A 15,893-nucleotide genomic window follows, 5' to 3' on the forward strand; every position below is an offset into this window, starting at 1 on the left:
CGTGTCTCTTTCGATTCTGGTTTCTTCAGTGTGTATAACCAGCAGCGGGATTGCTGGGTCACAAGGCAGTTCTATTTCCAGTTTTTTAAGGAATGGAGATGGGACTTTCCAAGGAGCCTGGCAGCCAGAGGTGGGGAGTGCTGATGCTAAGGGTTCTTTGCTTCCTGCTGCTGCTGCTGCTGCTGCTGCTGCTGCTGCTGCTGCTGCGTCGCTTCAGTCGTGTCCGACTCTGTGCGACCCCATAGACGGCAGCCCACCAGGCTCCCCCGTCCCTGGGATTCTCCTTTGCTTCCTAGCAGTGCTTATTTAGGAAAAATTTGGAGCAAGTGGCAACATTGTTTATATATTCAGTTTTCAGAAGCCTGATTTTATTTGCAGAATGATTAATTAAACTACATGTAAGGTATTTATTTATGGAGAGATTATCTTTCAGGAAGCTTTCCATTAAACTGCCAGATTTAGTCTTTTTGTTCTGTTTAAGCCGTGCATACTCAGACAGTTGTGTCTCTTTTGTGACCCCATGGACTGTAGCCGGCCAGCTCCTCTGTCCACAGCCTTTCAGCTGCCTTTTATTATGTAGAGAAGGCCTTTGGCTCTGAGAGCCAGGGTAGAAGAACACCACAAACAGGAAAGATAACCTGTGTGGACAGAAGCGGTGCTGATTATCTTAAGTCCTACCCAGGTGGCTTATTCAGGGGCTCCTTATGAGAGGGAAACAGAGAAGGTGGAGGCACCCACTTTCCAGGCTGACCTGTGGCTGGACCAGCGCAGTTGTCACTGACCACGTCTTCCGTCCTCTGGTTTGTAGTGCTGAGAACGTGGCCTGAGGGGCAGACTGCCCGGCCAGCCTTGTGAACTCTGGGCTTCGGTTTCCTCTCCTGGAAGATGAAGATACCGGTTTTGTGAGGATTCGATGAGTTGGTGCTTGTAAAGTGCTGGTCCAGTGTGAGGCACTGCAGCAGACTCTCCAGTAGGAATTACCTGGTGCCCAGCAGATCCGCTGCCACATAGAGAGCAGCAGTCTGAGGAGGCTGAGAAGCGGTTTCCTTTAGATGCTGAGATTATTTGTACTTGAAAGTTTAAGGGTGACTTTGCGTCATGTGATCATATCATCAAACTTAATATCCAAGTAGTAGACTCTTGTCTAGCTGTTTAGACTTAAGATATTTCAGGAAGAAGTGGCTCAAGCTTTTCAGACTTTGGAGTTACCTGACCATCTTCAGCTCTGATCCCTGTTTGCTTTTTGCAGTCTCCTCACATGTGGACTTGAGTTGGGCTTTTCCCCCCTGAACTGGAGAATTTTACGGGCAGAGTTTTAAGCATCATCTGGCTTTCAGATCCGTCATATTCTGCCTTCCCTTCCTGCCCTCCTCTCAGCCAGTGGCACTCTGCTGCCACTGTATGGAAGCTGGAGCCCGGTTCTTGAAGGCTGACAGAACACCTGCCGTGTGCTCCTTACTGTTCTCATGACAGGAGGACTACAGCAAGGCGCCACAACTCTGCCCTTGGAAGTTTGCATTCTGTTGGAGTGGGGGCTGTGTGTCTGTGCTTGTTGGGAATGCACGCTGCGGAGGAAAAGTAGCAGGGGAATCAGGAAGGCCCAGGTGAGCGTGTGGAGGAAGCTGTTCTTTAATAGGCTGGCCAGGCCAAACCGGTTAGGGAACGTTTGTCCAGGGGCTGGGGAGGAAGTAGAGGGGCCAGCCGGTGCCTGGAGGAAGAGCTAGTAAGTTTCCGTGTGGAAAGGCTGGTGGCCTGTCCCAGAAGCAAGGAGACGCCAACAGAACGAGAGCAGAGAGCGGCAGAGGAGGAGGCCAGAGAGGCTGTGAAGCGAGGGCGGCCCTCCTGGGCCAGCTTCGCTTGGGATGTGATGGGGAGCTACCGCAGGGCTCGGACACGAGGGATCAACTTAATCCTTAACAAGGACCGCGGCCTTGCCTGCTGCCAACTCCTTTTTCAGCTCCCCTGAGAGGAAATTTTAAAGGTAGGAAAACTTTGTAGGAAAACTTTGTCTTAACCTACCCATGTGTGTTTTGTAATTTCTGTTTTGAATAATCGATTTTAAAATCCTTTGGAGCAGTTTGACCTTGTCTTCTTCATCTCTGACTCTGAGAAGGAGACAGGCCCAGGTGAAAGACAAAATAAAATCAGCTCTTGATTAATTGTGGAAGAGGAATATTACATTACACGAGAATTACATTGACGAAGGGAATGCAGTGTTGACCGAGGCAGATGACTTTGGGAAGAGTCTGGGTCCTAAGCTCGGTGGAGTCTAATTTTCCTCTGTATCTTTTGCTGCCCTCCTGTGTGACTTGTTTGAATCCCCTCCTTCATAGGAATGGCCGTAGTAACTTTGTGAACACTATTGGCGAGTCAGAAACCACATGGAGGTCAGAGATGCAAAAACTTCTTGCACACCTCCGGAAAAATCTGGAAGAATCATCACTGCTACTTTGGCTGATGCTGCCTAGTCCATTTGCATGGGAATTGAGGATGGGGGCACGGGGTGGGGTGGGGGGCTGGTCTTGGGACATATTTAAGTGTCAAGAAGAGGTTAACCCCCTAAGATTTTATGTCTGGCTGAAGCAGTAAGGCACCCATGCAGTGAAAGAGTTGAGTGTCCTGGGGTCACCCAGCATCACAGGTTGTTGGTAGTTATAGTAAACCTGCAAGATCGTGCAGGGTATACGAAGGACACATGAAGCTGACTTCTGTTTTAAGTCGGGGAGGGAATAGGCCAAGGGAGTGACTGCCTCATCATTATGTGAAGCTCTCACCTGATGTTCAGTGATCAGTCTAATACTATATGGAACAAACTAAATGAATGTGTTTTTTTCTCACCTCTCCCCCACCATAAATGGAAGACTTATTTTAAACTAGTTGGATACTTTGTTGACAGTGGTGATATAGCCCCATACCATAGCCCAGCTGGACGGGGGTGGGCCTCCTTTGTTTGGGGCGAGGTCCTTACTGCAGTGAAGTGTGCTGTAGTTTGTATTTACCCAGAGTGCTTTCTTTTCCTGCTTCCATAGACTTTGGCCTCACACTTATGGCCATTTCTCTGTGTATTTGCGTCTTTAGAAACGGATAGGATAAGAAATAGGAAAGTGAAAGTTGCTCAGTCGTGTCCAACTCTTTGCAACTCCATGAACTATATGGTCCATGGAATTCTCCAGGCCAGAATACTGGAGTGGGTAGCCTTTCTCTTCTCCAGGGAATCTTCCCAACCCAGGGATCGAACCCAGGTCTCCCACATTGCAGGTGGAGTCTTTACCAGCTGAGCCACCAGGGAAGCCCAGATAAGAAATGAAGATACAATTAACTTCACCTGGGCATCTGAATTTCTGTGTTCCCTCCATCTCTAAACTTGGCTTTGTTTGTCTTGGGGAGATGCGTGTCTGTCTAATGCTTCTCTTTTCTCCTTCTGGTTCCAGGAGGGCTGCTGGCCTGCTGCTGCGCTGCTGAGCAGTATGCAGTCCTTCCGGGAGCAAAGCAGTTACCACGGGAACCAGCAGAGCTACCCCCAGGAGGTGCACGGCTCATCCCGGATAGAGGAGTTTAGCCCTCGCCAGGCCCAGATGTTCCAGAATTTTGGGGGTGCTGGTGGTGGCAGCGGCGGCAGCAGCAGCGGTGGTGGACGACGAGCAACGGCGGCAGCGGCGGCCGCGATGGCCAGCGAGACCTCCGGCCATCAGGGCTACCAGGGCTTCAGGAAGGAAGCTGGAGACTTCTACTACATGGCAGGCAACAAGGACCCCGTGGCCGCAGGAACCCCGCAGCCTCCTCCGCGAAGGCCTTCCGGTCCGGTGCAGAGCTACGGACCCCCCCAGGGGAGCAGCTTTGGCAATCAGTATGGCAGTGAGGGTCACGTGGGCCAGTTTCAAGCACAGCACTCTGCCCTTGGCGGTGTGTCTCATTACTCGCAGGATTACACAGGGCCGTTCTCTCCGGGGAGCGCTCAGTACCAGCAGCAGCCTTCCAGCCAGCAGCAGCAGCAGCAGCAGCAGCAGCAAGTGCAGCAGCTGCGACAGCAGCTCTACCAGTCCCATCAGCCCCTGCCGCAGGCCGCCAGCCAGCCGGCGTCCGGCACCTCCCACCTGCAGCCCATGCAGCGGCCCTCAGCTCTGCCGGCCTCGGCCGCCGGCTACCAGCTGAGAGTGGGGCAGTTTGGCCAGCACTACCAGTCTTCTGCCACCGCCGCCGCCTCCTCCTTCCCATCGCCGCAGCGTTTCAGCCAGTCCGGGCAGAGCTACGATGGCAGTTACAGTGTGAACGCCGGATCGCAGTATGAAGGGCATAACGTGGGCTCCAACGCACAGGCTTATGGAACACAATCCAATTATAGCTATCAGCCTCAATCTATGAAGAATTTTGAGCAGGCCAAGATTCCACCAGGGACCCAGCAGGGTCAGCAGCAGCAGCAGCAGCAACAGCAGCAGCAGCAGCAGCAGCAGCAGCAGCACCCCCCTCAGCACGTGATGCAATATTCCAACGCCGCCACCAAGCTGCCCCTGCAAAGCCAGGTCGGGCAGTACAGCCAGCCCGAGGTTCCCGTGAGGTCCCCCATGCAGTTTCACCAGAACTTCAGCCCCATCTCTAACCCTTCCCCAGCTGCCTCTGTGGTTCAGTCTCCAAGCTGTAGCTCTACCCCGTCTCCTCTCACGCAGAGCGGGGAGAACCTCCAGTGTGGGCAAGGCAATGTGCCAATGGGCTCCAGAAACAGAATCCTGCAGTTAATGCCTCAGCTCAGCCCAACCCCGTCGATGATGCCCAGTCCCAACTCTCACGCTGCGGGCTTCAAAGGGTTCGGGCTGGAAGGGGTGCCTGAAAAGCGGCTGACCGATCCCGGCTTGAGTAGTTTGAGTGCCCTGAGTACTCAGGTGGCCAACCTTCCTAATACGGTTCAGCACATGCTACTTTCCGACGCCCTGACCCCTCAGAAGAAGACCTCCAAGAGGCCTTCCTCGTCATCCAAGAAAACAGACAGCTGCCCAAACTCGGAAGGCTCCTCACAGGCTGAAGAACAGCTGAAGTCCCCGATGGCAGAGTCGCTGGATGGAGGCTGCTCCAGCAGTTCTGAGGATCAAGGCGAGAGAGTGAGGCAGCTGAGCGGCCAGAGCACAAGCTCAGACACCACCTACAAGGGCGGGGCCTCAGAAAAGGCAGGCTCCTCACCAGCACAGGGCTCTCAGAATGAAGCCCCCCGACTCAGCACCAGTCCCGGAGCCCGAGAAGAGACCACCTCGCCGGGTGCCAAGGACACACCACTGTCATCTGAGGGCAACCCGAAAGCCAACGAGAAGGCAGTCGGGGTGATTGTCTCCCGGGAAGCCATGACAGGCCGGGTGGAAAAGTCTGGTGGGCAGGACAAAGGCTCCCAGGAGGAGGATCCTGCAGCCACACAGAGGCCGCCCAGCACCGGGGGGGCAAAGGAAACCAGCCACGCATCACTTCCACAGCCAGAGCCTCTGGGAGGAGGCAGTAAAGGAAGCAAGAGCGGAGACAATAACTCCAGCCACAACGGGGAAGGGAATGGCCAGACCGGGCACCCCGCAGGGGGCTCTGGTTTCACAGGCAGGACTGAGCCCAGCAAATCTCCTGGAAGCCTGCGCTATAGTTACAAAGACAGTTTTGGGTCAGCTGTGCCGAGAAACATGAGCGGCTTTGCTCAGTATCCTACAGGACAAGATAAAGGGGACTTCACCAGCCACGGGGAGCGAAAGGGTAGAAATGAGAAGTTCCCCAGCCTCCTGCAGGAGGTGCTTCAGGGTTACCACCACCACCCCGACAGGAGGTACTCCCGGAGTTCTCAGGAGCACCAGGCTATGGCTGGCAGCCTCGAAGGAGCCACAAGGCCTAACGTCTTAGTGAGTCAGACCAATGAGTTAGCTAGCAGGGGCCTTCTGAACAAAAGCATTGGGTCCCTGTTAGAAAACCCCCACTGGGGTCCATGGGAAAGGAAGTCAAGTGGCACAGCTCCTGAGATGAAACAGATCAATTTGGCTGACTACCCAATTCCCAGAAAGTTTGAAATAGAGCCTCCATCATCAGCCCATGAGCCCGGGGGTTCCCTCTCTGAGAGAAGATCAGTCATCTGTGACATTTCTCCACTAAGACAGATTGTCCGAGACCCAGGGGCTCACTCGCTAGGACACATGGGCGCCGACACCAGACTTGGGAGGAATGAGCGTCTCAATCTCAGTTTAAGTCAGTCAGTCATTCTTCCAGGTGGGCTGGTGTCCATGGAAACAAAGCTAAAATCCCAGAGTGGGCAGATAAAAGAGGAAGACTTTGAACAGTCCAAGTCCCAAGCTAGTTTCAACAACAAGAAATCAGGAGACCACTGCCACCCTGCTAGCATCAAGCATGAGTCCTACCGAGGCAACGCCAGCCCCGGAGCGGCGACCCACGATTCCATCTCAGACTACGGCCCGCAGGACAGCAGACCCACACCAATGCGGCGAGTCCCCGGCAGAGTTGGCGGTCGGGAGGGCATGAGGGGTCGGTCCCCTTCTCAGTATCATGACTTTTCAGAAAAGTTGAAGATGTCCCCTGGGAGGAGCAGAGGCCCAGGGGGCGACCCTCATCACATGAACCCACATATGACCTTCTCTGAGAGGGCCAACAGGAGTTCTTTGCACGCTCCCTTTTCTGCCAATTCAGAAAGCCTGGCCTCTGCTTATCACACAAACACGCGTGCTCATGTGTATGGGGACCCCAGTGCAGGTCTGAATTCCCAGCTCCATTACAAGAGACAGATGTACCAGCAGCAGCAAGAGGAATACAAGGACTGGGGCAGCAGCTCTGCTCAGGGAGTGATCGCTGCGGCTCAGCACAGGCAGGAGGGGCCCCGCAAGAGTCCACGGCAGCAGCAGTTTCTTGACCGAGTCCGGAGCCCCCTGAAGAATGACAAAGATGGCATGATGTACGGTCCACCGGTGGGGACGCACCATGACCCCAGCGGCCAGGACGGCGGGCGCTGCCTCATGTCCAGTGATGGTCTTTCTAACAAAGGCATTGAACTGAAGCACAGCTCCCAGAAGTTACAGCAAGAGTCTTGTTGGGATCTCTCTCGGCAGACTTCTCCAGCCAAAAGCAGTGGCCCCCCAGGGATGTCCAATCAGAAAAGGTACGGACCACCCCACGAGACCGACGGACATGGGCTCACGGAGTCTACGCAGTCATCCAAACCAAGTAACGTTATGCTGAGACTTCCAGGTCAAGAGGATCATTCTTCTCAAAACCCCTTAATCATGAGGAGGCGTGTCCGTTCTTTTATCTCTCCCATTCCCAGTAAGAGACAGTCACAGGACGTGAAGAACAGCAACACTGAAGATAAAGGGCGCCTCCTTCACCCGTCGAAAGAAGGCACTGACAAAGCGTACAATTCCTATGCCCATCTTTCTCACAGTCAGGAGATCAAGTCCATCCCTAAGAGGGAGTCCTCCAAGGACCTTCCGAGTCCAGATAGTAGGAACTGCCCCGCGGTTACCCTTACAAGTCCTGCTAAGACCAAAATCCTGCCCCCGAGGAAAGGCCGGGGGTTGAAACTTGAAGCTATCGTCCAGAAGATCACATCCCCAAACATTAGGAGGAGTGCGTCCTCGAACAGCGCAGAGGCCGGGGGAGACACGGTTACTCTGGACGACATCCTGTCTTTGAAAAGCGGCCCTTCGGAAGGTGGGAGCGGTGCTGTTCCGGACACTGAGCTGGAGAAGAGAAAAGGCGAGGTGATAGCTGAGCTGGCCTGTCCCACAAGCCAGGAGCTGAGCGGAGAAAAGCCTCTGGCCCGGTCTTCGGAGGAGTGGCGCGGTGGTGGGGACGACAAGGTGAAGACGGAGACGCACCCTGACACGGTCGCCGCTGGGAAGGAGCCCCCTGGTGCCATGGCATCCGCAACCTCCCAGAAGCCTGGGAGTAACCAAGGGAGACCAGACGGGTCCCTGGGCGGGACAGCACCTTTAATCTTCCCTGACTCAAAGAGCGCACCTCCAGTGGGCACGTTGGCTCCCGAGGCAAACCCCAAGGCTGAAGAGAAAGAGAGCGATGCCGTGACGATTTCCCCCAAACAGGAGGGCTTCCCCCCGAAGGGTTACTTCCCCTCAGGAAAGAAGAAAGGGAGACCCATTGGCAGCGTGAATAAGCAGAAGAAACAGCAGCAGCCCCCGCCGCCACCCCCTCAGCCCCCTCAGATACCAGAGGGCTCTGCCGATGGAGAGCCGAAGCCGAAAAAGCAGAGGCAGCGGAGGGAACGCAGGAAGCCCGGGGCACAGCCCAGGAAGCGGAGGGCCAAGCAGGCTGCGCCCATCGTAGAGCCCCAGGAGCCGGAGATCAAGCTGAAGTACGCCACCCAGCCCCTGGACAAAACCGACGCCAAGAACAAGTCTTTTTTCCCTTATATCCACGTAGTCAATAAGTGTGAACTTGGAGCCGTGTGTACAATCATCAACGCCGAGGAGGAGGAGCAGACCAAATTGGTGAGGGGGAGGAAGGGCCAGCGGTCCCTGACGCCTCCGCCCAGCAGCACCGAGAGCAAGGTTCTCCCAGCCTCGTCCTTCGTGCTGCAGGGCCCCGTGGTGACAGAGTCTTCTGTGATGGGGCACCTGGTTTGCTGTCTGTGTGGCAAGTGGGCCAGTTACCGGAACATGGGCGACCTCTTTGGACCCTTTTACCCCCAAGATTATGCAGCCACTCTCCCCAAGAATCCACCTCCCAAGAGGGCCGCGGAAACGCAGAGCAAGGTGAAGGTCCGGCACAAAAGCGCTTCGAATGGCTCCAAGACGGACACTGAGGAGGAGGAAGAGCAGCAGCAGCAGAAGGAGCAGAGGAGCCTGGCTGCGCACCCCAGGTTTAAGCGGCGGCACCGCTCGGAAGACTGTGCCGGAGGCGCCCGGTCCCTGTCCAGGGGGCTCCCTTGTAAAAAAGCCACCACCGAGGGCAGCAGCGAAAAGACTGTTTTGGACTCAAAGCCCTCCGTGCCCACCACTTCAGAAGGTGGCCCCGAGTTGGAGTTACAAATCCCTGAACTACCTCTCGACAGCAATGAATTTTGGGTCCACGAGGGTTGTATTCTCTGGGCCAATGGAATCTACCTGGTCTGTGGCCGGCTCTATGGCCTGCAGGAAGCGCTGGAAATAGCCAGAGAGATGGTGAGTAGGAGAAATCCCCCCGTCGTGGCTCTCGGGTACTTCCTTTGGGTTCTTTTTCTTCCACCTTCATTTGTCTTGGCCGTACGTTTCATTCTTGCAGATCACACGGTAATTCCTCCACAGTAAAGCCCCAGGATTGATGGTCAGCACAGGGGACACAGCTGGCGCTTTGTGATAGCTCTAAATGGAGTGTAGCCTTTAAAACCTGTGAGTCACTGTGTTGCGTGCCTGTGACTTACTAACACAGTGCAGCAGTAGTAATAAAGCCCCTACGCCCAAACGAGGGGCAGAAAATGAAGTAATTGAGACATTTGCTTAGCTTTCATTTTTATCAGTAATTTGTGTTCACAGGTTATACAGGTCATATTAGTCTCCTGCTGCTCATTAAAATAAACATGAGTGTTTCACCCCTTCTCAAACCTGTCCTCTGCCAGTTTCCTCTGTTTCTGAGCACAATAAGCTTTTACTACTGTTGGAGTTATCTGTGGATCTTTTTTTTTTCATTCTTCAGCATCTGTCTCTGTAATATTGATGAAATTAATACTGTGGTTGTAACTTCTTTCTTTAAAAATTTTTTACTTCCCTAGAACTACTAATTCATGTTTTTATTTGCTTTTTATTTTCTTGGACCACACATTTCTGATGCAGACTTTGCCAAGGGGGTTTTTGTTCTTCAGGTCTGTTTTGTGTCTGTTTTTCTGGGGCATTCTTCATCATCATCATCGTCTACTTCTTTGCTCTGTTGAACGCTGTTTTCTTACCCATGTCTTCGCCTTACTTGATCTGGGCCACATTTAATGGTGTGCGTCATCCTTAAGCATCTTCATGAGAAAAAGGATGCCTGGGAGGCAGTATGTTGAGATCATGTGAATCGGGATGTCTTTTTTCCATCTTCTTGTTTAACAGAAGGTTGCTTGGGTATAGAATCTAGTTGTCTCTCACTGTCTTGGTTCCTGACCTGTTCTCTAGTTCCTAGAGAAGGAGGTGTTACAGTTGACTGGAACTGCTCTCATTTTCAGGCCTTAATTTTGCATTGAGTCTTTCTCCTCTGAAAGTCTGAGGACCTTCTCATTTCCCTAGAGTTCTGAAATCTCAAACGATAGGCCTTTGTTGGCCTTTTCATGTACTGGGTGGTTGCTATGAGATCATCCCATCTGTAACTCATAGCTGTTAGATCAGAAAGATTGTCAGGTGTTATTTCTTTGATAATTTCCTGTTTTCTCTATTCTCTCCTTCTGCTGGAATTCTTATTAATTAGGAATTGTACCTCCTGGCTTAACCTTCTGGCTTTGTCTTTTCTTTCCTGTTCTGTGTTCTAACTCCTTTTGTTCTGATTTCTCCATGCTTTCTTCAACTTAATCTGATCAACCTTTTATTTATCTTCATTTCTGATATATTCAACAACTTTTTTCTTCTCTGACTGTTTCTCTGAGGGAACAGTTACCTGGTTAAGTTGGGGTAAGTAAGGGACCTGCTGCTGCTGCTGCTAAGTCGCTTCAGTCGTGTCCGACTCTGTGTGACCCCATAGACGGCAGCCCACCAGGCTCCCCCGTCCCTGGGATTCTCCAGGCAAGAACACTGGAGTGGGCTGCCATTTCCTTCTCCAATGCAGGAAAGTGAAAAGTGAAAGGGAAGTCGCTCAGTCGTGTCCAACTCTTAGTGACCCCATGAACTGCAGCCTACCAGGCTCCTCCGTCCATGGGATTTTGCAGGCAAGAGTACTGGAGTGGGGTGCCAGGGACCTAGCTCCTCATAAAAACTTGGAGCGAATGCTCTGGTTTCCAGCCCTGTCTTACACGCCCACTTGCTGAGCGTTGCAGTTCCCGGCTCCCGGCCACGAGGTGACTGGCTTTCAGCGGCTCCTCTCCTGCGTGCGTTTTCTGCTTGCTTTCTGTCAGCTGAAGCGCTTGGTCTGTCTGTTCTGTTTCTGGTTTTAGAATTGGGACATGGGTGTGTTGTTGGTTTCCCTGCCCTTTCTTCGTGTCCTCCTTAATTTGTCTATTCCATTGATAAGTTTATCCCTTTTTTTTTAATGGAAAGGAAACAGATGTGTACATGTTTGTTAGTCTGTGATGTATAGTCAGCTGAGATTTTTGTGTTGGTTTATATTTAAAACATACTTGACACAGGTACTGGTGACTTGCAGCCACACTTAGTAAGTGTCTTATCAGCCAGGACCATGGTGTTCTTGGGCACTTTATACTGTCCTCTCCCTCCCACTACGCCTTCCCCACAACGCTCTGTTTTATCACTGCATTATCCCCAGAATTCGTAACAGTGTCTTGGAAAAAGGGAGTACTTGGAAACGATAGCCAAGGATGTACTTAGTGTGAAATTTACATATATTTTAGATGAGAACATTCTGATTCTGCCTCACAAGGATCTCACCTTCCCCCTTAGACCTTTTCCCTATCCCCTTACTTCCTCACAGGACTTTTTCCTCTCCACCATCAGTGTCACTCCCAAACCCCAAGTTTGAAGTAGATTTGCTTCTTAGACACGCAACTTTTTTTTTTTTTTTTTTTTCTGATCACATTGCTTGGCTTACAGGATCTCAGTTCCCTGACCAGGGGTTGAACCTGGATCATGGCAGTGAAAGCCCAGAATCTAACCACTAGGACACCAGGAAACTCCCCTACAGTGGCATTTGTGACAGTCCTAAAGGGACATAAAATTTAAGACCCTAAAGTATTGGGTTGCCAGAAAGTTCTTATGGGTTTTCTTGTAACAAATTTTTTGGCCAAGTCAGTACAAAATTCTTTAGTTGGTTCTGAGAGCTCAGTGATCTATTGATCATCCTCTTGCCCAGCTGATGGCCAGCTTTCCTTTGAAGCTTACAGTACTTGGTGGGCTGGTTTGTTGTTAGTTTTTGGTGTGTTTCCCTGTCCAGTTGATGGCCTGAATCCTAAATCAGCAGGCTAAATCCTTCTCAGCAGATCACTAGATCCTCTGTCTCAGTTCAAGCCTAGTTCATAGAAGGTAGAGAATACCCTATAGTGATGTGACCACCCTAAGTCACAACCCCCTCCATCTTCAGGAGTAAGGAATTCCTAGTCAGGAATCCTGTCTTCCGAAAGTACCAGTTTAGTCTTCTACTTGTCAGCTTTGATATCCCAAAATAAAATCCGGACCATTATAATTGAAATAAATATGCTGAACGTAAGAAAGCAGCCTCTTTCTCTAACCCATCCCTCATACGGTTTAGATAACATGGAGCACATTAGGTAGAGAACATGGAAAGTAGCTTTTGCTTTTTAAAATATTAATTGCAGCCTTAGTTGTCTCAGTTGGAATGTTTCACTTAAAGGTAAAAGGCACGAAAACAGGTTTTTTTGACCCTACACTTCTCTTTACAGTAGAGACCCGAACTTCGACCTTGCGGTTCCATGGTGGCGCCATCAGGACCACAGGTTCCACTGTCTCCTTTAGTGACAGGTTTCATAATAGTTGACCTACTTTTGTTTTTAAAAATTGAGATGTAATTGACATATTGAATGTTATATTACTTTCATGACCAATCTCTTAAATAAATCTCGTACTGCCACTTTATCTTCTTGTATTGTACTGACTCGCTCTACCAGTGCCCTTTAAGAATATTACATTTCTCTTCCCTTGATCCCATTCTATCTTTTACATCCCTCTTTTAGAACAGAATGCTAGCTTGGTATATTGAATTTAGTTTTTCAATACACTGCACATCTGTTTTATTCTCACAAGCCTCCCAGTGAGATGGGAAGAGAGACGACACCAGTCCATCACCCTCAGAATACAGGATGGCTTGGCTTTAGTGACACATGCTTAGGGAGTATCGCCCCCAGTGATGGGTTGGGTTTTAAAATGTTTTAAAAAGTTACGCTTCTTGGCTCTTGGAACTGATGTTTCACTATGACTGAGAGATCCTTTTCAGTTTTATTTGTCTAGCTTTTATTCTCCGTAATGTACTTGAGAACAAATTAAAATGACACTAACTACACTAACTTGACTTCTCTTATTTAATTTGATAGACGCTGTTTCAGTTTGTCAAGGTCACTTTGAGTCTAGTTTTGTCTGAGGTTTTAGCAGATGCCTTCAGTTTTGCTCCGCTCAGTAAGTGTGTTCTCAGTCCTGTCATGTTGAGATAAGGCCACATATTTGATTAAAGATCCATTTTGGCCTGGGTATTTATCAGGTGTTTTGACAAGTGTGATATTTTCACAAAATAATACAAAGTCTTCAAAACACACTAGTTCCTCTCCCTGTAGGCCTAAGTTACACTAACCTGAAAACAGCTGAAAGCTAGAACATTCCTGTACAAACGGCTTTCACTGTCTACATTTCTGAGTGTCTATAAGTAAATAAGGGGCAGTAGTAATTGCCCTCTTACATCTAACAGGTTAACATCCCCCCTTAATTTACTTTAAACTGTGACAAAAAACATAATTTGACGAGTGTAAAAGCACTAATGCATCGATCATCTTGAACGTGTGATCGCGTGTTAAAGTGCCAAAACCGGGCTGGTTACTTTCTCCTGTTACCTGTAAAGTCCAGACATTCTCCCGTATTCTCCCTGAACCCCATCTGTGTGCTCCATAAGCCAGCAGCCTCGCGAGGGCGCAGCCACCAGCCCAGGTCCTCCTGAGCCTTCCTTTGACTCCTGGCCTCTGCCCTCGGCTCCAGTCTCCCGCCTCCCCTGGTGACCGCGCCTGCCTGTCGCCCCTGCTCTGCCCCTGCACTCTCCTCTCCGTCTCCCTCATTCCTGTCCTCCTCCTCACGCTCCCCCCTCCCCACCCCCAGTCACCACAGCTGGCACAGCCTGTCCGCAGTAACATTAAGGCACCAAGGTTTGTTCATCTCTCTGTTGCCGTGTTTTCATGCAGCAGAAGGTTGTGTGATTATCTTATTTCCTATTTTTCTTAACATTTTATCCGTGTGATAAGATATCTCTTTTTCTGTTCCTACATGATGGCCTTGAGACCAAACCTCCAGAGAAAGGGTTAATTTTCTTTCAGAATTTGGCTTTTCTGAATTCTAGGGAATCTCCTATGAAACTTGGAAGTTTTTAATCTTATTGATTATATTACCTTACACATTGGAAGAGTTTTCCTATGGTCTGTTTCTTTATTTCTTTTAGGGGTGGAGGGATGAGAGAAGCTTTACCCCTGATTTTTAAATAAAACTTATAAGGCTCAGACTATTCTTTGAAAATGCCGCTGCTGCTAAGTCACTTTAGTCGTGTCCGACTCTGTGCGACCCCATAGACGGCAGCCCACCAGGCTCCCCCGTCCCTGGGATTCTCCAGGCAAGAACACTGGAGTGGGTTGCCATTTCCTTCTCCAATGCATGAAAGTGAAAAGTGAAAGTGAAGTCGCTCAGTCGTGTCCGACCCTCAGCGACCCCATGGACTGCAGCCCACCAGGCTCCTCTGTCCATGGGATTTTCCAGGCAAGAGTACTGGAGTGCTGAAGGACCATAAATAAGGATATTGACAGGTCACTGTATATTAGGCCGAGTAATTCATCTCTGAGAGGTTAAACTAGGTATTGCAATGTTAAAGAGCTCACGGGGTCAAATAGCACATAAAAGTTAAGTATTCATTTCAGTTCAGCACGTATCCAGGTCCTTGTTAGAAAGCCAAGAGTCTGACATTAGGGTGAGGCGAGCACCTCGGTCCCTCTCAGGTGAGGGGGTCTCGGCCCGATCCCAGGGCTGGGGTGCGAACAGCAGCATGCGCAGCGGCTCCTGGACTCCGTCAGGGAGGCCTGCGTGCTTCCTGCAGAAAGCGCTGTGTCGCCCGACACAACTCCTGCGCGAGGGAGGTGCGGCTTCCGTGCCCCCCAGCCCTGCCCTCCCCACGCCAAGGCCAGTTTTACAGGACCCTGAAGGTCACAGGTGCAGGCCAGTTTCTTCCCATCATCCCATTTATTGGAAAGAAGTCTGAGAAGGGAAAATCCAGTCAGCTTAATGGTTGCCCTCAAAGACCCTCCTCCCCTTCCTGCCTTCGCCGTGTGGCTCAGCCACCGCGTGTGTGTGTGGAGGGGGCTAGGTCAGCCCTGGAATCACATTGCTTCTGGGGAATTTCCTAGCTGGTCACTTGCTCAAGCCACTGACCTCTGTATTTCGCTTTCCTCATCTGTGAAATATGGAAGCAGACGGCACCTGCCGTAAATCAGTTTGTCCTGAGCATGAAACAAGGTGCTCTTTGGAAAGTGCCTGGAGAAGGGCTTGGCATGTGCCGTGGGCTGGCGTCTGCCCTCGAGCGGCATTCTCACGTGTTGTTTTGGCGAAGATATATTCCCGTTGTGAACTCAGTAAGTGCTGGTTTGTATCGTTTCATCCTAGCACAATTGGTGGTTCGTCCCAGCAGTGTCCAGAACATATCCTCCTGGATAACAAAGTGGCCTTACACATAAAACAAACAGTTTCTCCTCGTTTTTATTATTCTTGTGGGAGGCTCTAGTTTGAGGGGAGCAGGGATTCTGGTATGTAAGGTGCAGTATTAATTACTGTCTCATGAAATAGCTTTAGCCCACATGAACACCCTTAGGAGTTAGACTCCTCAAAGGAGAGGAGCAGAAGGAAAAGAATAAAATCTGCCTGCACACTAAGTAAAAGCATTAATATTCTTGTGAGTTGGTAAATTTTGATAGTGATTACCTAAGGCCACAGTAAAGAGTCTACCCTAGTAATAAAGTTCTTTGAATAAGCGTTTTTGATGGGTCAGCCCTATAAACGGAGCTGCAAAATAATTCATGGAATGATTCGGGACAG

At 50.5% G+C, this 15,893-nt stretch overlaps 1 protein-coding gene across 6 annotated transcripts in view; it reads left to right on the forward strand.

Annotated features, from left to right (window-relative positions):
- Positions 1-262: 262 nt before the first annotated feature.
- TCF20 (transcription factor 20) overlaps positions 263-15,893 on the forward strand; it is a 61,982-nt gene continuing 46,351 nt past the window's right edge. For 4 of the 6 annotated variants that reach the window (XR_005719699.1, XM_040233171.1, XM_040233173.1 and 1 more), the window contains exon 1: positions 263-9,146. Coding sequence is in view for 5 of the 6 variants with exons in the window: in XM_040233171.1 (XP_040089105.1) it covers positions 3,468-9,146 (5,679 nt within the window). In the remaining variant the exon portion in view is untranslated. The remainder of the gene's footprint in view (positions 9,147-15,893) is intronic. The other 2 variants (XM_040233172.1, XM_040233174.1) reach the window with 1 other exon arrangement.

This window comes from Oryx dammah, unplaced genomic scaffold (assembly GCF_014754425.2).
Source record: "Oryx dammah isolate SB20612 unplaced genomic scaffold, SCBI_Odam_1.1 HiC_scaffold_29, whole genome shotgun sequence".
In the NCBI taxonomy this organism is placed as follows: Eukaryota; Metazoa; Chordata; class Mammalia; order Artiodactyla; family Bovidae; genus Oryx; species Oryx dammah.